Below are 20,919 nucleotides of genomic sequence, written 5' to 3'. Positions count from 1 at the left end.
CCTTGGGATAGAAATCACGCCTCGTGATGGTTTCACCATCATTAGCAATACCATGAGACTGTCAGAGCTGCCCAGCATATCCATGTGTTTTCTGTAAGCTTGCTGGACTATTCAAATAATGTCAGAGGAACTCATTGCCTCTCTAGCATTTGTTTTAGTAAGAGGATTCAAAGAATCACATTTTAGCATCTACTAGAAAAATGAAATGAATTAATTTTCATGAGTATTTGTGGGGAACGGAATAGTAAGCCTATTCAGCACCAATGGAGTTCATGTCATCCCCTACTCAAGACACTAAAAGTCAGCTCCTTTATCTGACTATTCACAATCTCAGCTTGGAAGATCCAAGATGATTCAGTGGTTAATGATGCATTTGTCAAGTAGATTTGAAAAAAAAAAAATCAGCATTTTTGGGGAATATTCTTCTAACAAAAATTCGTATTATTGAAATGGTTGTTCAGTATGTTATATTCACTTAATCACCGAGGACCACGCTCCTCTGAAGTTTCTGCTTCCATTTATTATTGGATCTGAACTCAATTATTCTGACACATGGGGGAGAGGCAGCTCAAAGAGAACAAAAATGAGCAATGGGCCATTTTTTACAATAAAATATGTATAATGCAGTCATCCAGCTTTGCTAAGTATGTCTCACAGATGTGAAGGACAAAGCAGTATACAAATGTGTAGGAGAGAGAGGAATTACAAAGAATGTTGTCGGGGAGTTTCAAGCCTGGGGAGGAAGGGAAAGAGAGAGGACTTGGGTATTCAGGATGAATCTTAGGAAAAGCACTGTGATAGCAAAACCCTTTAGGATAAAAGAATTTAGTCTTAAAAGGAAAAGAAAAGGAAAAGAGGTTTAAAGAAATCGGTGTATCAGTTATTTGGAACACAAAACTAGACAGGACAATCGAGTTTTCAAGTCCCGGAATTGAACAAGATAGGTAATTTCTGGTTCTCACGTCTATGTCCCTGTGAATTCAGCTGGCATGAAAATCCAAATATATCCAGCCTCTTCCAAATGTCAAAGCTGGTGCTTGCTCCAGTGCTGGGCCAGGGGGGAGGTGGGATTTGTGAAAGCATCTGAATTGGATTGCTTGTTCTACCTAGCACAGATCCCACAGTTGAACACAGCTTATATTACCAAAAAGCCGTAACAAAAAACCAAAGTGAAATTCTTACCTTTAACAAACACATAAATCTTGGCCATGAGATCCTCTTTAGATGGGGAGTCATCATGAATGCAGGTGAAGTAACCGGTGTCATTAGCTATGACTTTCCTGATGACAAGCATGCTGCAGCTTTGCCTTGTGTTATTGCGACAATTACTTATGTGCACCCGGGGGTCTTCCTTCTGGTCCCTCCTCAAAAGCCAGCTTACAGAAGGTGCTCCCCTGTCAACACAACACACCAGAATTAAAGATGGAGTCATGACTTCAGACAAAATTTGGGCTTCCGTCTGCCCAACTGTCATCGATGTTCCCAGTGTTCCTACTCTCGTCATTTGGAAATGAATGATAAAGGTTGCTGGGTGTTTGCGTTTCCACCCATAAGGAATTAAGGTCGACCACCCCACACTCTTCCCCAGAGCGGGGGAGATTCCTGAAATAGTCTGTGGGAACTGTAGCAAGCTAGCTCCTGGAGGAAAGTTTAATTTTTATTTTAACAGACTTCCTGAACACGAGTTTGTTTTTATAACACATTTTAGCCACTTCAAACATTAGAAAGCACCAGATAAAATTATATGTTTCTTCCGCGCTGAGAACTTTGCATATTTTAACAGCTAAATTAACTTATATTTTCTTATACTAAGGCTGCATGGAGAGAGGAGAACATTTATGTAACGTCGCATCACCTTTCTTGCTTAATCAGCAGTGACTCAATCTTGATTTTTGTGAAGGGTCTGGAACTAATCAGATTACAAATCTTTCTTAGAATATCTGCTCAAGGCATTTTTTTTCACTTCACCTTGTCACGGCAGTCAGAACATAAAGCTAGCAGGGCAGGTGATACACCATTTCACCCACCTGACCCGTTTGTTGTCTTAGCTATGATCACAGCTAATGTCAAATGCAATTCTATGTAGTTCACCGACCAAAAGCAAGGCCTTTTTATAACCTGTTGCAGGACTCCGAGAGAGCTTTCAACTGATCTAAGTTAGCTCGGGAACAGGCACTGGTTGCGCTAGTCCTGTTGTGCTGGAAACGTCAGGCCGCACCATGGCAGCAGGAGCTCTTGGAGCTCTCTTCTGCTTGGGCTACACTTTGAGGGCTCTAGTGATGCACTAGTACATGCTAGACATGCTTATGAGACGAAGATTATGGTCTTTTTGTAGCAGACTGGTTTTTTGGTGGTCAGTGTGGAAACCGGTGGGGTATGGGGGTAATTGTGCATGGATTTTCCTGGGGAAGAAGTTAATATTAGAGGGAGGCAGTTCTGTCTGCCTGCGTTTGCAGAGCGAAGCCACTCTTCAAAAGGGCGGGGGGTTGACTCACCCCTTCTCACTCGGTGAATTCCCATTGACCCAACGGCATTTGCTGAGCTGAGGAAGGAGTAAGAACCTCTGGATTTCTCCAACTGAGTGTCACCAGGGAAAAATCTGGTCTAGACACATCGACTCAGTATAAGAGATGCTAATACCAAACGCACCTAACAAGCAAGCTGTGTGAAGTTTCCAGTTAGCTAATAACTCTAACTGCTCTTTCTGTGCCAGTGGCTTTGTAGTGGTGCAATAGGCGCAATAAGGGAACGCGTTTGCCAGCAAATTCAGTGACACTTAAACAAACATCCTCTTGGCCCCCGTTTCTGCCCGTCCTTTTGTCGCCTTCCTGAAGATGATGCGGACATGGGGCTGAACTCTTGAGGTTATTCCCAGCACGTAGCTGAACGAGAGCACTGGGAAAAGTGTGAATATCCTCTCTGGTGAGCAACCTCACCCTCGTTTTTGGATGCACTGTTGACTTGGACAACCCCACCTCATCCGTCATACCAGCTTCCTGCCAATTCATTGCTCCTTCAGAGCAATGAATTATTTTTTGATGTGGAGGTCCCTACCCAGTGCTCTTTCCCTACCTTACTAACGTCATTAATGATGTAATGACCACCTCTGTCAAGAAGTGGGACTTCTGGCCCAGAATGTGGAACAATGCCACTTCACATTCAGACACTCAACTCCCAGCGTGTCATCATGTTCCTGCCCCTCTACCAGACATGCAGTCTGGTGTCCATCAGGGCTGGAAATCTGCAACAGTGGCTCTGCAGCGCGGGTCAGGGATTTCACACACTTATGCTTCCTTACATATGCCCACTTCTTCCTCCTGCATATTTTATCCTGGTGGAAGATGAAGACTTTGGCTATCGCTTTGGGATTTTCACACATCTGGCAGAGGGGAGTCACGGCAGTAGCTTTGGCCAAGCTGCCAAAAATCAGGAAATCCTGGCCAAGAACCTCAAATGAATGGAGTTTAAGGGAGAAGGGATGTTCACACAGAGTTACCGCAGTCTTCAGCAGCTACCTGCTCGGTCTGCTGTCCCGTGCTCTGCTCCACACAGCCCTAATGCCCCCTGGAAGTACGAAGGACTTCAGAGCTCCCTTTGGGCCAGTCCGGAGCTAATCCGTGAGTGTGCAGATGCTGGTGTGTCAGAGGAGGCAGGATGACGGACATCCGCAAAGGACCTGATACGGGGAATCTCGCACTCGCTGTGCAGAAATCACACTTCCAGCTTCTATTCCCAGCTCTTGCGTGACCTGAGTCAAGGAACTGAAGTGCTCCGGGCCTCTGTTCCCATGCTAGCACGGAAGCATGCTAGCATACTTTTCTGTTTCTCAGACCTGTCGTGTGGATTTATTGCTTTGCATCCATAAAGCAATTTGGGACTGAAGTGCTAATAATTTCTTCATCTATTTATTCATCTGGTGATATGAGAAAAATAGGATGTTCCTACAGATTCAAAAGGCAGTGGATGGAGAACTGCTGAAAAGTATTGATTTAATTGGCCTGGAGCACTACACCGAACCCATGTCCACATAACGTGTTTTATGAAGCACTGCATCTAGATTTTAAAGGACTGTTTAAACTTTATTGCCATCATACTTGCTGCTTGCCTAGCTAAAAATACCACTGTAAGGTTGTTTTGACCTCATAAGCCACACGGCTAGCTGGAGGTATTTGGAAAAAAACTGCCTGACACTCCAGAAGACATCACAAATTTACACAGTGTGAGTCAATTTATCTTTCACTATAACAATGAATTAAATAGACTAGGACAAAAATCAGAAGAGACATATGTGTCAGCATAAACTACAGCTTAGATTCACCTTCCCACTGCTTTGTCTTACTGTTTCCAGTAACTGCTGTTGCAAGAAACCATCCATGTAGTGGCTACGGTCAAGGGGGGGTTGCAAGAAGGTGTAAAAATAATGTGTGTGTGAGAGAGAGAGGGAGAGAAACTGTGATAGTCTGCATTACCTTAAGCCTTCTCTCCTACAACGCTCTCAGAAGAAATTAAAAAACCAACCTCTCACAGTAGCTTGGCGTATAAATCACACTCGGAACAAGCGACACCTACGTACATCTCAGTCTGAGGCCTTTTGTGTGACCGAGCAAGCTAATGTCCGTTTGACACAACAGAAAGTGCTCTGACTCTTTGTATTATATATAGCTGTGTGCCAGTCAGCTGTGACCAAACGCTACATCCCCCATTTCCAGAGGATCGTCTCCCTGTAAACACACATCATTACCAAAATTTTGCTTGTTTCTTGCATGGCTAGTTTTTGCACATTGTGCCAAGAACTGAAGAGCTGCCGTAATTTACAATATCAGCAGTCTGGTTTTTTATGAGTCCTGGTTATCTTTGATTTAAAGAATATGATATGTTAAAACAGGTCAGGTCTTTGAATGTTCACATACTAACTGCTGTTTATTTAACTGTCATCTTATAGGTTAGATGGTATTTGAGGTTAGGAAGTTTAAGCTCATATATATATGCAAAGAGCTAATGACATGCCCTGGTGATCTTGTTTGTCATTTACTTATGGACAGGGAGCAAAAGAGTGATTTTAGCCGCAGAGGAGCTGAATCTGAACCTATTTTCAGATGAGGATTTTCCAGCCATGTCCTTAAGCGTGGTACATCCCCCTCCCATAAGCTTTCCCGTATGCTGACTCAGGATTTTGCTTGGGCCCCTTTACAGCATAAAGAATCTGGCCAAGCTGAATGCTGACCTGAGACTTTCCTCCCTTCTCTATTACAGCCCATCAAATTCTCCTCCACGCAGAAATGCATGTGAGGGTAAACAGCACCGGTTCCCAGCTGGCCGTGCAGCAGTCTCTGCTCTACCCTACCCAGGAGCTGTACTGTGCCGAGGTAATCAATACAACCAAGGAAATCCAGCATTGCCGGAGCAATCCTTACCTGCATTTTATTTTTAGGGTCTCTCCTGCTAAGATGACAATGTGGTCTTTCGCAGTGCTTAGTGTTGGTTTCTCAAAAAATTCTTCCTCAGCAAGACCTGACCCAAATAAAGAAGAAATCATCATTAGGCAGGCTATTCAGTACGGTTAGAACAGGCACAATACAGTTGAGGCAAGCTTTTTGTTTTGTAAATAGTTCCTAATTTGGGGGCCCACACAGTGCTTGCATTTATACCGATGCAATTCAGTTGAGTGTGGAGTTAGTTGTGAGATCCCCTTAGTTTGTTTTTGGTTTCCTTTATTCATCTCTCTCTTTTCTAACACTGAGCACCTGCATTTCTGCTAGTGGTCTTTCTCTCCTTTTATTTAGAGCTAGCTTTATTACTGAATTATTGCAGTTTTAAGAGAACAGATTCGTTTCAAAAGGATTTTACACACATATAAAAGTGGAAGGAGTCAGGTCTTTGGGAAATAATTTGATGTGTGAGCTCATACGTTACGTTTTAATCAATGGGAGAAGAGAAAACAATAATTCTGGGGAGCAACTCTGATTCACAACTGTGAAGCATCTGCCATATTAAAAGCAAATCAAAACCCATTCACAAATACTGCATTGGGACTAAATAGCGCGCTTCTTGCTTTGTGGGCATCGTGGCTGTATACTGGTGTAATGCTCCAAGGCAGATTTGCAGTGGTGTCTGGGACACCATCATCTGTGCTAGTGTGACAAGGTTTGTCAGGTCTCTGATGACAATGGTCTTCAATGACAGTAGTGATAAAGGTCTCTATCATCATCATCATCTCCTGGCTCAGGAAATGTCTTCTGAATGTGAAACTGTCCTCAGTGAGATGCGTATCTGAGTGTACATCGATGACAATATAATTTTCAGAAAGTGAAACTGAGAAGAAACAGAAGTGAGGTTGGCCAGGCTGGTTTCCTTGTCCAAATTCAAAGTAACATAATCAAGGAACGGAGAAAACAGACTTAGATAAGTATCTCAGTTTCCAAAGCTCTGACATTAAAGCCGTATGTTTTCTTTCCCCTCCTGCTCTTCAAATCTATATCTTCTCCTTTGCCTTGAACTTGATAAGCCAGAAATCTTTAGCTGGGCTTGTAACAGAGGCATTATTCTCAGCAGAATAGTGAAGATAACATATCTAGCAAAAAGAGAAACATTAGGGCTTTTCAACTGGATGAAACAGTGATTTTCTTGCCTCCCACCTCCCAGCTCTCATCTCTTTTTTGCTGGATTTGAGTAAAATGCTCTTAGCCTGGCATATTCTCTCAGCCTGGAGAGTGAATCACTCCCACTTTGGAGAGTCTGGCTTCCTCCATGAGCCACTCGAATTCCCATCAGTAACTCAGCGGAGGCCAGCTAATCTCACGGCACCAGAGATTCCTTCCCAAAGGGGATCCTGCCCAGACAGCATGTTGCTGGACTCCCTTCGAAGGCATACTGACCCTTCCTCTAGACCTGTAGCTGAGACTTCAAACTAGTCCTGACCAGTACTTCAGCATCAGAGATACCCTGTCGTCCCCCCCCGAGTTTTGCATAACTGATGACACTGTAGCTCTATCTCCAAAGTCCTTTGCAGAATACGAAGTTGGAGCTGGCCCACACAAACTCCCTCCAGTGCATCTGTGTGACATTATTTAGCACGGCCCTACTTAAAAACTGCTATTACATGTAACGCTGTGGAAGCAAAATAGCCAGTGGGTTCCAGCCCTGCAGTTCCCCTGTTTCTTTTAAGAAGTACCGTTATTCCTAAACACGTTCAGCATGACACGTACAGGGTGCAGCATCACATTTAGCAAAGAATCAACAGAAAAAACCAGAAAAAACTCTGCAGGAGGAGACAATATCAGGCAAGTACGCCCTTGCACTTGACTCCGAGTCCCCTCCGGCTTCTAGAAACAACCAGTTCACACTGAGCATGGGCTGAGCTTTGGCATGTGTTATTTCATGGTGCTGAGGTATTTCAGTCTCTTGAGACCATGTGCTGAGCTTTGCAAAAACAATCCGAAAAATGGCCACCAGCTTTGAATATGTTTGTCAAGTGTCATTTAATTTGCTAGCTGAGGGTTGTTTGGGTCCTGTGTAGCTCTCCCAGGACACAGCTACGACCGTGATCTGCTCCGGGCTGTTTATGCTGTGACTTCAGCCAGGTGCTGCTTCAACTTAGAAAATCCTGGGGTTTGAAATAATCCTTTATTTCTTTCCTCTTGTGCCTTCAGTTGTTCTTAGGGCTTAGGGGGGGCTTAGCTGATGTCTCGAGCCGGCCTTTTGAACAGGCCTGAGTTTTACCTCTCGTGAGCAAGTGTGACACTGTCAGAGGGGTCTGGAGCGCAGTGCCAGGCAGCTGGCATTAGACCTGAGCTGCTGTTGTGACCGGAGAGCAATGCGGTCCTTGGGCTTTTATAATATTTGAGACTGTTTTTGCTAAAAGAAAGAAAAGTATTTTTCAATTATTCTGTTTATACTTCTGAGCTACTTCTTTCCCAAAGTTTATTTTGGCTTCGGGAGCTGAAGAAAAGAATAAGCAAAGTGTAATTTCAGTGCTTTTCTACCCCATGGAGGACAGGAGAAATTCCTCTGCCACACACACATTTGATCGCTGCTGCCAGGTGACAGAGGGTTTATATAAACACAGCGTGTGCCCTTTCTGGCACTCCAGAGAGCCAAAGCTGAGTGGACTGGAAAAAAAAAAGAGTTTGAGGGCAAAACTGAGAGAATAGTGGGGGAAAAGGTGCGGCTGTGCTACATCAGGACACCTAAATGCCAAAACTGGCAGGATGATGCCTCACAAAATTTTTAACCTCCCATGGTCCTTTTAGAGCTAGACTTCATTTTTTGGAGGCAAAGCTGGAGACAGCCCCGGGGCATGTTGGATGAGAAGAAAGGGATCTACTCCACTTTCATATTTGTTTTATATATTTGAGGAGACTCGTGGCTTTAAGAAGGCGTTAGGATGCTGCAAGAAGCTTCCTGCAGAGGGAAGCAGGCGTGTAGGCTGCCTCATGCTTGGCAGTGCATACCCTCGTTTTCCACAGTCCTGCTCCCTAACATTTGTTTAGCTTTGGATCCTCATTCACACCGGTCTGTGGTGCCAGGGCAACCTGGGTTGCAGGTAGATACTGTTTAGCTTGTACAAAGGCTGAGTCTTCTGGGACATTGTGTGCAGGTCTCTGACTTGCTGGTAAGCTTTTGATTGCAGGAGTGGTGAAACCCAGGCAGGTGCGATAGTTCTGGGAAGGGCAAAGTAAACCCAGTGTTGGCATCCCATAGAAAAGCATTGTTTAAATACGCCATGTAGCTTAGTTGCAGTGCTTTTCCTTCTTCTTCGTGTGCTACGTGAACGTTCACCATTTTGATGTATTTCCTTTTGGTTTTCTGGCTTTAATCAATACATGTCTAGCGCATCTCAAAAAAGTTTTTCACAGCTACTCTGCACTTTATATATAAACTCTCAGACTTGAAGAACAGCTTTCTGAGGCAATACTCTGTGGTACGCTATAAAACCAGGACTACAACCTGCCCAGACTGGGATGGGAGACCCGTGCTGCTGGACCAAGTCCTGCTGAAGCTAATGTGCTCTGATTGCACAGCTCAAATTACAATGTCCAGGCCTAAAATAACATTCTCCTCTGCTAAATAATTTTGGTCCTGCTCTAGGGCTACAAGGGTCATAAAGTTAAAAACAAGTACTCAAGCCAACCCTGTCACTACCACAGCAAAGCTCTGCAGAGGAACAAACAGCTTGGCAGGCTCCGTTCTGCAGAACGATGTATAAAGGCCCAGAAAACAGCATCGGTACCATGGCTGTCCCTGCCATTTTCTTTGTGAAGCTAACACTGCTGTCTGGCTGGGGTGAGGAACCTGGGGCAGCATCCTTCCTTAGATCCTCCGGCATGGTTTGGGATAAGATGCTAGAGTGATAATACTGCAGAATTAGCAGAGACCCCGTTGCCTCCTGCAGAGCTACAAGTAGGTTTTAGCACAACATCCCCTCTGTAAACCAAGGGAGAAAGACAGGCTCCTCCTGGGAAGTGACATGTTACCTCTGATGTTAGGTTCCTGTCCTCAATTACTTGTTGCCAATGCAAGTTGACTACAGCAAGACAGACCTTCTGTCCAGAGCCTCACTGCACCATTTCTAATTCTGAGAGTTTATTCTTACCTTCAATCTAGACTTTAACATTCTACTCTTGACGGTGAAAACCCCAAACACAGCACAACCACACGAATCCTTGGGAGTGAAATGTGAAAGGTTGACTGATACGTTATCCAGGGAAGAAAAGTATATTGAAAACTGTTTTTCCTGGGATAATCTAATTTTGCAGCACAGCCGACATTAAACATGGGAGGATCCCGAGGCAGAGGGTAATGTGTGACCTCCCTCACCTCTCTGTCAGATGATTTCTAACTCTCTCTCACTTGGCTGAGGGAGATCCCTCCCACGCTAAGCCTGATTGTTCATGCTAGGACCATCAGTGAGCATGGATAAAAACTATTTTTAATCTCTGTTTCTTATTGTAACAGCCTTCCTTCAAGCATCCTCTAGGCACTGTAACTACCCAGTATCTATCCCCAAAGGAACACTCACAAATACTTGTGAGATTGAACATGTCTAGGTATTGTACATAGTGACAGCTAACGTCAATATGATATCTGCTTGAGAGATACACACATCCCTTTTTGGGCACTGCAGCGCACAGAGGAGGGGAAAGCTGAAAGAACAGTATCAAAGAGCACCTAACCTCTGCATCAGATGAAAAAGAAAGAATTGCTAGGCAAACCGGAGACCACTGTGTTGACAGCTAAATGAAGCAGGTTAGACTAAGGCCCCGATTCCACAAGGACTTGGGCACACAAATAGCTTTTTGCACATGACTGAACTCCAGGGACTATTCATGTGTGTAAAGTCACTCTTGTGCATAGATCTGGGCCCCAGGACACATCAGGTCCCATTAGAAAGGACTGGAAGTCAGAGTTTTAGAGCTGATTTTAGTGGGGGAAGGGGAGAAGCATATACACAACATTTAAAAACTGTTTTGTTCATTGCTGGCAATAGACCGGGGACGCTTTTGTAAGCCGTGCTTACCTTAAAGCATTTCTGAGTCAGAGCCTGGATCGGGAGCATAATCTGTGCTCTGAAAACACTCTGGAATCAATGGGGGCTGTACAAACAGCGTGCGTGGCCCTGGTCACCAGTAATAAGGTGATCGCCAATAATACGGATCGTGCAGATGAAGAGCTGTTACCTATGCTGCCTGCCAGGGAAAAACTGGGGAAGCTCAGTCTCTCCAAACAACTTTGTGTCTGCAGCAGTAAATGACGTGAAGGAGACAGAACGTGCTTTCCTCTGAGATGCCAGGGTACCTCATCACAAGCACACAGTGTGAGCACGTCTGAAAAATGAAGAGGTACCCGTTTTAAAGGGTATTTTCATGACTATATCCCCAAGGAAACCCCATTTTTACTGGAATTAGAAAGCTCAAGGATTCATTGAAAAGCTGCGTGTGTTTAAACCAATGGCCTGTAATCATTTTAGGGTTTATTTCAAGGTTACCCCCTATGAAAAGAGAAGACATGACAGTACTGCCAGCATTATTGTATCACACGCCTTGCAATATTTGGTGTGTTTATTAAGTCTTCAGCTCCTGGAATCAGCTTTCGCTTGTTATAATCGAGTAATTTTCTATTATTTTAAAGGCTTAAAAAGACAGCAGCAAATAAATAAAAAGACCCACCTCCCCCCCTTTTTGTTGTGAATTTGGGTGGGAGAAGGACATCCAATTTTTGATTCTTCTAGACTCATGCACTGACATTAATAAAATGTCTTATGCTCTCTATTCAAAATGCAAAATTTTCTAAATGAAATATTATTGCTAGCATTGACTTTCCCAGCAAAGAAGAAGGGATGCTCTTGTGGTGAAGATCTTGGCTGTAAGTCAGGAACAAACCTCTTAATTTTCTTCTTTTCTGCCGGCTAGTGAGTTCTGTGTCAAGCCACCTGAAGGGTACTGAGTCAGTACAGAGGCCAAAGGCCCCCGTGATGGGCTGCAGATGGGGAACGTGTAGGTCAGAAAGCGTTGTTAGAGGGTAACTCACCCTCTAGACCTAATGTGGTTTAAGTGCCTCTCTCCCATTTCATTCCTCTCCTGATTTGCTCAGGGAGTTGGTTTTGATCAGGTTATTTGCTCTCCTAAGCCTCAATTCTCCATGTGTATATCGAGGATAATAATTTAACTTGTCTGTAAAGATTTAAACCCTTCATCTTTTCCTATGCATCTGTACAGTGCTTAATGGAGGGGGGCTGTGACTTCCTCATCAGGTGCTGACACAGGCCAAACCCCTGTAGGTTACTGGTTTATTCCCTGCTGAACTACTTTTCCTAGAGGAGGAGATGAGTAGGGGTTTAGACCCTGTCTCAGTCCTAGTCTCACACGAGGTAGGAATGCCACTTTAAGTGCTCCATGTGCTGAAGGCTGGTAGCCAAGCTATTCTCCGCACGCCCAGACTGGATATCTCGGTTACATGATACTTCCAAGATAATTGCGAAGTCAAGAAAAATTACCCAAAAGCAGTAGGCAAACTAAAATAAGAGAGCTCCACCACCTTTGCTGAGGAATCCAAACCACAGACAATGCGACAACTCTCACAATTGGAGGGTGAAACACAAAGAAAGCAGATGATTAATGGACCCAAGAAGCAGGCTTGACTATAATCGGAAAAAAAACTCTCCCTGAAAAGCCTGTCCTTGGAAAGCGCATGGGTTTCAGGATATTCAAATGCTAGTGTTAACCCAATAGTATCTGCTGGCAAAGCAACAAGCTTCATGTTTTCATTGATTTTCCAAGCCAGAGAAGCTAGTATTTGTTTAGCTGACTCATCAGAAAGGGGAGTAGTTCACACCCATTCTTCTTCTCTGCCTGCCACAAATAGAAGTTTTGTGTAGCTCAGCCAGAGACGGTAGTTTGGGTGTAAATGTTCCTAGTGACAACAACAAAAAATTAAATCATCAGTCTCAAGCAGAGGAGACATCAACAACAGCACAGTAAAAACAACTGCTAAGTAGAGCAAGTGTTTAAAGATAAGATAAGACGTTGGCCCTGCTCTTGGGAGTTGTTCCTACAAGGCTTTTCCTCACCCATAGATGCATCAGCATTTCCTGGTCAAGTGGCACAGGGTCACTCTGGCTTCCTTCTGTAATCAGCAGAAACTCTTCAGCAAGGCCACCTTACTGCTTTGTGTGCTGATGCTTAAAAACCCCTATGTCAATTAACAGGAACTTTTCTCTGTTTTTCTGTAATCAAAACATAACCTTTGGAGTTCGACTACACCTGCTCAAAGGCAACTCCCTGAACGTACAATGCCATGTGCTTTCTTGGCTGTCCATGATACGGATCGCTGTATGAGTTGCAGATTTATGGAAAGAGGTCACAGAAAGCAACTCTAGGTCAAAATTGTTTGGTCTTTGGCGGCAGCAGCTCATTAATCAGACCCATTGTTTTCCCTCTGACACTGTAGAGTCCTACAGAATGACAGAGATATCACCACCCTGTGCTTATGTTGAGTTATGTAGCGAGGGGACATGTCCTTTCTTTGTAACTGGATGACAAGTCGAGAACTGAGATCTACAGCCATAAAATAAACATGAAATCTGGGAAAGGAGGTGGCAACATCTGCAATCATCTGCCACGCACTCAAGCAGTTTAAAGTATTTAGGAAATGCAGTAATCTCATGTCGATGGAAAAAAGGCTGGGAATGTTGTTATTTCTTGATCCAAATTATGGCAATTCCTCTGGGAAAGAGAAGACCTGGCACATATCCATGATTAGCAAATATGCAGACCCAGTGGGAACGAGACACACAAAAAAAGAGACCACGCTATGTGCTAAAGACTTGAGGGGAAAAAAAATTAAAAAATGTGAGGTATGAAACTGTCTTTGCCTCTCCCCCAACGTGGTGTCCTGAGAAAAGCTTTAGGGTTGCAGATGCAAGTGTTTCTAATGACTCCCAGACAGGATTACTTCATAGGCGCTCCAGACATAGCTTTCATTCTTCCTTGACTTGACCATCCTGAGGAGAGGGCACATTCTTCAGACAAGGCTGCGAGTGAGAGGGGGAACAAGGGCACGCATTGGTCTCTGGGATGAACCACCATGAGGAGGAGCCCCTGCAAGAGCCTGACATACCTCTCTGCTGGTGGCTTTGGCCCCAAGGTTCACCCTCCACTCTCACTGCAGTCCACCACAGCACATGTTCTTCCTGCCCTTCACCTCCTCCCAGGGGACTCAACAAATTACTGCTACTCAGTCTTCAGATATAATACAGCATTTGTCTGGAAGTGAATCTAGCCAAGATCTCTCTCCTTTCTCCAGAGCACTGGGTAGGAAAATGGGAAGGTAGAAGGCCATCTAGATCTGTCTCCCCTGGGTCCTTTCCAGGCTTCCCTGTGTCCCTGAGTCAACTCAGAATTGTCACCACAGGTCAACTCCTGGGAGCACATTTGTGTATCGATGGATAGATAGCTGGATATTTTTATTACATGTCAGCCCAACAGTTCTTCACAGCTACAGACAATAAACCATGGATCGAGTTATGATTCCAGCTTGTCAAACCCCTACATTCAGTTCCCTTTAATCTAATCAGAATTGCTCTATACAGGGTAATTTGTATGCGGTGAGTAGTTACTTAGAAAGTTTCAGATGCTAAGGAAGGAATGTTTTAAAACTCTTTTAACTAAATTACTTTATTATTTTGAGTAGCTATCAGCAGATTAGCTCATTTATCAAAGGTGACATGTAAGGCTGAAAAGTCAACAGCAGTAATTCACAGACTTCATGTGTGTCACAGCACAGCAGTAAACACTGTGTTCACTCACACATCAATGGGATTGAATTTGGCACCTCTCTATATTTCTTTCAAACTTATTTGTTTCGTACAGCTGCAAATAATGAAAGCAATTGTTGTGCTGACTCTATTCCAAGAAGTATTCCCCAACCTGCTCATGTGCACAGAAAGAATCAGTCGCTATTGAAATCTATCTTGATATGAGCCAGGACCTCTCATGAAAAAACAAGTAGTAAACCTCTATTGATGCAAGCAGTGATTTCTCTCTTGTTCCTACCCAGTTTTAACGTTTATACTGGACTTTTAACCTGGAATAAATGGGCTGCCTATACTTAGGATAAGGGTAAAGCCCTTCAGGCTGGATATTTCGCTAAAGAGAATGGACTTTTTTTAAGTTAGAGCAGTAGTAGAAAAGTTTTCAATAGGTCTTCTATACAGTTTTATACATTTCTCATCTTTTTCTACTGAAGTGACAATAGCCATCAGATTAAAAAAAAAACCCCAGTAATTTTCTTTTCTGTGTGGATATGATACAGTTTTTTCTTTTTTTTTTTTTTTTTTACTTGTTAATCACAACCTTATTGCACACTTCTTGGCAGACTGGAAATATATTTAGTGATTCCTATGCTGTGGTGGCCCTTCCCGCAGAGGGAACATGGTGCACCAAGGCGATATTAAAGCTGCATGCCGGTCAGTCTGTTCACAAAGCAGGAGACAGGGAGAACGCAGTGGGGTTTATTTTTCTGAAGGCAAGAAATGGCCTTTAGTTCAGTGTTTAGGAGGCAATGCAATAACCCGTACATGCATCAGTATAATTCATTTTTTATATTAAACAGTTATTTTTTTTTTTTTTTTTTTTACTTGTTAATCACAACCTTATTGCACACTTCTTGGCAGACTGGAAATATATTTAGTGATTCCTATGCTGTGGTGGCCCTTCCCGCAGAGGGAACATGGTGCACCAAGGCGATATTAAAGCTGCATGCCGGTCAGTCTGTTCACAAAGCAGGAGACAGGGAGAACGCAGTGGGGTTTATTTTTCTGAAGGCAAGAAATGGCCTTTAGTTCAGTGTTTAGGAGGCAATGCAATAACCCGTACATGCATCAACTTATAATTCACCCCGCCTGCCAGTAGAGGTCAGACTTTAAGCTGGCAACATAAAATATTAAGGAGGGATTTCCCTTAGGTTTTCCTAAAAGTTGCTATCAGGAGCGACCATCAGTGGTGAAATGAAATTTTTGCCAGAATTCAATAAAATAGTGCTGGTTTCAGACACGTTGAAAATTTGTTCTGGTGTCTGGTTGTACAGGCACCCAGAGCGTACTGCTGGAGCCATAGATCTAATCTAGTCCCCATCATCTTGAAAGTATAATCATGAAACAACTTTCAATAATAATTTAGAGCAGTCAGACTTGTTTCTGAATGACAGCTTTGGTACCATGGGAGCTTGGAAAATAACACTCACATAAATTAAAAGCAAACAAATGAAAATGAAAGTTAAAGAGGTTGGTAAATTAAGTTTCACTTGGCCATACCACACAAATTAAAGCACCGGCCAGTATTCACCCAAAATCCAATCCCACTTGCCATATATACATATATTTACATAGCTGTTGAGGGGTGATAACTTTGAAATTCGCCTAGTCTGGCTATTTAAGTTCCTAGCCAGAACATGCATTAAGAGAGAAATTTTGCATGTAACATAAGGTAATATTAACAAGCGACACAGTATTTCAAACTACTGAGTCAATTAAATTATTGTACTGTATGTCAGCTTACTCCTTTGACAACAAAAGATGATGATAATTCATCCTAAGACTTTGGAAAAGTGTAAGATGGCTACCCTAGAGAGACATTAAAATGACCAGAGAAGAAGAGAGAGAAGTTACAAAATCCCTGAAACTTTGGTTTAGCAAAAAGTATGTTTCTTTGAAAGCATTGTACGGTCTCTGCCAGCATTCAGCCTCTGCCTGTAGGTATCAAATGAGAGGAGGATGCTCTCTCACGTCCCTCCTCTAGCATCTGCAGACTAAATCGGTGACTCCCAAGTCTTCCTTCTTGCTTCATCAGCCACTTGCGCATGAGACTGTTGGGAAGACCTCCAAACTAGCTGTACCATGTCCTTAAGCACTGTACAGTACAGAATGTATGTATAATGACCTTTATAAGATCTGAAAAAAGATGTTTTAAGCCCAACTGATGGGAATTATCAGGATATGCCATGTGGATCCGCTCTGGGTCCTGTCTTTCCTTCCGGAAATCTTTGTACACGGAAATGATTTGTTTGCAGTGATTTGAGTCGGTAGAGCCGGATGAGGCTTAAGAGGGAGACCAACACAGCCCTTCATTTGTTTTTGTTCGGTGAAAACTGTCTAGATGGGACCAACACGTTCCTAAAGACACTGGCATGGGCCGTCAATGCATACAGAGTTCAGTAAGGAAACCTGCTAAGCAGCTCACAAGCCAAAGAATAAGGAAACTTGTCCCTACATCTAAGCTGGTGGCTCAACTCCACTGAAGACAAAAATATTTCAGTGCCGGAGAGATGTTTGTTTTTAAGAAAGCATGAGTTTACTTGCATGTTGCAAGTTATTATCTTAGGGAATCATTTTCTCTGTGTTCTTCGATGTTCAGTCAAGGATCAGTAGCCCAAATCTAAGGAAGGGAACAGTTAAGAAACTAAATACCTGCAATTAGATCTCAGTTTTGTAGCTTGACTCTGACATCTCATGTGTCAAGGATGCTTATATAGACAATTTTGCCTCAATATCGTATGAGTGTTCTGCCAGTTTTCCATGCCTCAAACAAAATGTCAGTATGGTTTAAACCCACATCCCTTTTGCTGCTAATCTGGTTATTTGCCACGTGGTTTAACCTGAAGACCAAGAGCTCTTTTGATAGATTCGATACTACTTTCTTGCACAGCACACTGTAATGGGGCCTTTAGATGCTACAATAGTAAAATTTTTGTAAATCAGAGTGCTTAACAGGAGAGGTTGGAATCATGGTAGATCCGATACCAAGGGCAGCTATTTATCTGCTTTTTTCTGTTGCAACTGGTAAGAGTCTAGGGAGAGAAAAGAAAGTCTTCCCAAGGTTGAGTTACATCAGCCTGTGTAATTCATCTCCCAAAGGAAGCAATGATGCCAGCCCTATCTTTAGGAATATTTAAAATTAGACAAGATAAAGCGCTAGGAGATGTCCTTCAGAAAACGTTTGCTGGTGACCTACATGAAGTAATCTCTAAGAGCTTCAGCTGCCACATTTAGGCACTATTAGGGCCATGATGTTCTGCTGAGATGGCCTACCAGGGCCTGACCTGAGGTACAGGTCTCTTCCCTTTCCAAACTTCTTTGGTGCTACCTCAGCACTGCTGAGATTCAAAGGCAGAGTGGGCGTTCTCAGCTTTGGACTCAAAACTGTCCATAAACCAAACCTCAGAAGAGGACTATGGCTGTTTTCTAAGAAATGCAAGAGCTGACAGAGGAATCTGGATGAGGTTCTGCTGAATGAGAAGAGGGTGGCTTGCGAAACAACCTCTGACCATGCTCCACAGCTAAATCCTAGTATTGCCATCAAGCAAGATGACTGCCCGCTGACCACCAAATGCTTACGGATTAGCTGCTCAGAGAGTCCGCCTCTTTTCTCAGGCCACATGCCCCAAGGTTTCCTACTTGGAGCCTTGCGGGTGTGAATCCGGCAGTCAGCCCTGCTCCCGGGGGTGCCGGTGGGTCGTATAGGCAGCATCACACAAACTCTGGTGGAAACTGGGCAATACATATTCTCGGGCCTTTCGCACAGTGGTGAATTCCTCCTCCCCATCTCATTCCTCATCCCCAGCCCTCTTTTCTAGGAAAAATATCAGCTTGCATGGAAACACTTCTTTGTAAAGAACATCTGTGTCCTCCTGTGTGATGAATCACTGACCTGCAGAAGGAGCAGGCCAAGGGAAGGCCACGAGTGGGATGGAGTTGAAATCAGAACAGGGAAGGTGGATGGTCAGAGTGAAGCAGAACAAAAGCCCACCCCAGTTAGCATTGTTTTATCATTTCTCCTTGAGCTATAAATCCAGAAGCAAATGAGCCAGAGCCTCCCGAGATCAACTCAATTGACGCGCCACACTAAACAGAGATGGATTTGATCAAATCACAGGGATCATATGTGTCAGAAACATGTAAATGCTTAGTGTCAGTAAAATCTGCTTGGTAGGTAATTACTTTGTTTTCTCAGTTTCTTAAGTTTACCCATTAAGAAGAAATGGGCTGAAACTGACTTTGGACTTGACAGAGCCTCCCGAGATCAACTCAATTGACGCGCCACACTAAACAGAGATGGATTTGATCAAATCACAGGGATCATATGTGTCAGAAACATGTAAATGCTTAGTGTCAGTAAAATCTGCTTGGTAGGTAATTACTTTGTTTTCTCAGTTTCTTAAGTTTACCCATTAAGAAGAAATGGGCTGAAACTGACTTTGGACTTGATGCTGGAATCTGTTTTTGATCAGCTCTGTTCCACTTCTGTCGGTTTGTCTGTGCAAAAGCCCACCCCAGTTAGCATTGTTTTATCATTTCTCCTTGAGCTATAAATCCAGAAGCAAATGAGCCAGAGCCTCCCGAGATCAACTCAATTGACGCGCCACACTAAACAGAGATGGATTTGATCAAATCACAGGGATCATATGTGTCAGAAACATGTAAATGCTTAGTGTCAGTAAAATCTGCTTGGTAGGTAATTACTTTGTTTTCTCAGTTTCTTAAGTTTACCCATTAAGAAGAAATGGGCTGAAACTGACTTTGGACTTGATGCTGGAATCTGTTTTTGATCAGCTCTGTTCCACTTCTGTCGGCTTTGTCTGTGTGCCTGTCTCAAGAGGTTTTCCTTTTTTTTGGTTTGTTTTGAAGGATGGGAGGTTGCTATTTTGGGAGACAAGATAAAAGCTGTTTGCTGGAGATGGGGAGAGAGAACCTAACGATCTCCTTAAAAACCAATCGCAGTTTCAGTTACGCTTCCGCAGCCCCAGGTGATGTTATGTTATCTCTTGCCTGCAACCTCCCTGGGTAGTTTGGCCTAACTAGGTCTGGAAGCTGGTTTCCTCACTGGTTTGCATTAAGCTGGAAAGTACCAATCGGACCCAGGGAACTGGCTGCAAATCATTTGCGAAATCCTTCTTAATGACAAACTCCATCAGGCCGTGGAACAGGGCTTCAATCACTTCCTTACAGCTTCCACCGCACTGTTACCCTGACATGACCCCTACTTCTCCCCTGTTTGTTAGGCTTCTCCGCAGCTCTGACATAATGTTTTTGATGGCAGGGTTTGGAGGAATTCTGCTCGTGGCAAAGCAGGAATCTGCTTCGAATTAGCACTGCACATATTTATCAAGTCTACATAGCATGGCTGCCTGTTGACAAAAGTCCCTTTTTCTATCCCCTGCAGGTTTCCAGATTAGCTCACTTGACCTCTGAAGGTTCGGAGGAAAAGCAGTTGCTGGTGTCCAGGCGCAGCCTCCCGCAAGCCCAGAGGAGGGGCAGCAGGTGGGTGACACACCAGGTGTGATGCCCAGAGCTAAACTTGCTTCTTTAGTGCCAGATCCTGACTTTTGGGTTTACTTTGAGGGGCTTTGCGGGGGGTCAGACACTTAAAGGACTCCTTCGCCTTGCTGCCCTGGTGCTGGCTGTATCCTCCATCCTGCTGCAGCTCCTTAGCTAGAGCAATTCCTTCTCTAACGGGTTGGTTAGGTTGCAGCAGATCAGTTCATCGTCTGCAAAAACTATGGCACGGGGGAGATGATTGCACAGTGACCTTGGAAACAGCAGTTTGCTTTGTGGGATCCTGCTTTTAAAGGTGCTTTACTGCAGTCACTTCCAAGAAAAGAAAACATTGCCAGGTACCAAGGAGCAGACCCGGTTTGCATTAAAGCCACCTACGCCGCTTAGCAAAAGCTGGGCAGGAAATTCTTCTCTCTTCATGTCTAAATATTTAAGATCTATTTATTTATTTTAATTCCCGTTGTGCATAGGGATAAAACAAAAATCCTTCAAAGGTTTTTCTTATTATGAAAAGCAGCAACAGAACAAGACTCATCTAAAAATAGCCAGATATTTAGGGCAGCCCCCGGTAGTGGGAGACACAGATTCAGAGGCTTGATTCCACCAAGGAATGTGGTGTCTCCAGCATCCTACGCATGCATCTCAATGACAAGGTCATGGCATCGTTGCGTTGTGACCAGAAACACCATCCTGGCTGGAGAACCTTTCCTGGAAAATTGCATCTAACCCAGCCACTTTCTACACAGAATTTTGCCACAGCGTAATTTTCTAATGAAAAGCTGTTTTGTTATAAAACCCCCAACTGGTTCCATTTTTACTATTGATTTCAAACAGAGCAGAAACGAGCACACCACTGTTTTCTTTTCCTAAAAATCCCACCTCTTCAGCCCAAGAGTTTATTGCAGTTCCTATAGACAGACAAAACGTGGAGTTGCCCCTTGAACAATAAAATTAGTTCTTGTGCTGGATAGTTAACAAAATCAACAAATGTGACTCTAAAAGTAATTAAATGAGGAAAGCAGCTCCTGGTTTTGGAGCTCTCTCCTGACTATCTCTTGCAGAGTATCAGAAGCCCTGGTAAGAAATACAGAACT

General features: G+C 43.6%; 1 protein-coding gene across 2 annotated transcripts in view; it reads right to left on the bottom strand.

Annotated features, from left to right (window-relative positions):
• Nucleotides 1–20,919, bottom strand: part of LOC103894108 (vascular endothelial growth factor receptor kdr-like) — a 143,358-nt gene that overhangs the window by 99,727 nt on the left and 22,712 nt on the right. For both annotated transcript variants that reach the window (XM_009273425.1, XM_009273426.1), the window contains exons 2-3: nt 5,415–5,511; nt 1,183–1,394 (exon numbers count right to left, since the gene is read on the bottom strand). In XM_009273425.1, coding sequence (XP_009271700.1) covers nt 1,183–1,394; nt 5,415–5,511 — 309 coding nt within the window. The remainder of the gene's footprint in view (nt 1–1,182; nt 1,395–5,414; nt 5,512–20,919) is intronic.

The sequence above is a fragment of the Aptenodytes forsteri genome, unplaced genomic scaffold (assembly GCF_000699145.1).
Source record: "Aptenodytes forsteri isolate BGI_AS27 unplaced genomic scaffold, ASM69914v1 Scaffold191, whole genome shotgun sequence".
Taxonomy (NCBI): domain Eukaryota; kingdom Metazoa; phylum Chordata; class Aves; order Sphenisciformes; family Spheniscidae; genus Aptenodytes; species Aptenodytes forsteri.
Note: the sequence above shows the minus strand (reverse complement) of the source record. Positions and strands in the feature narration are given on the sequence as shown.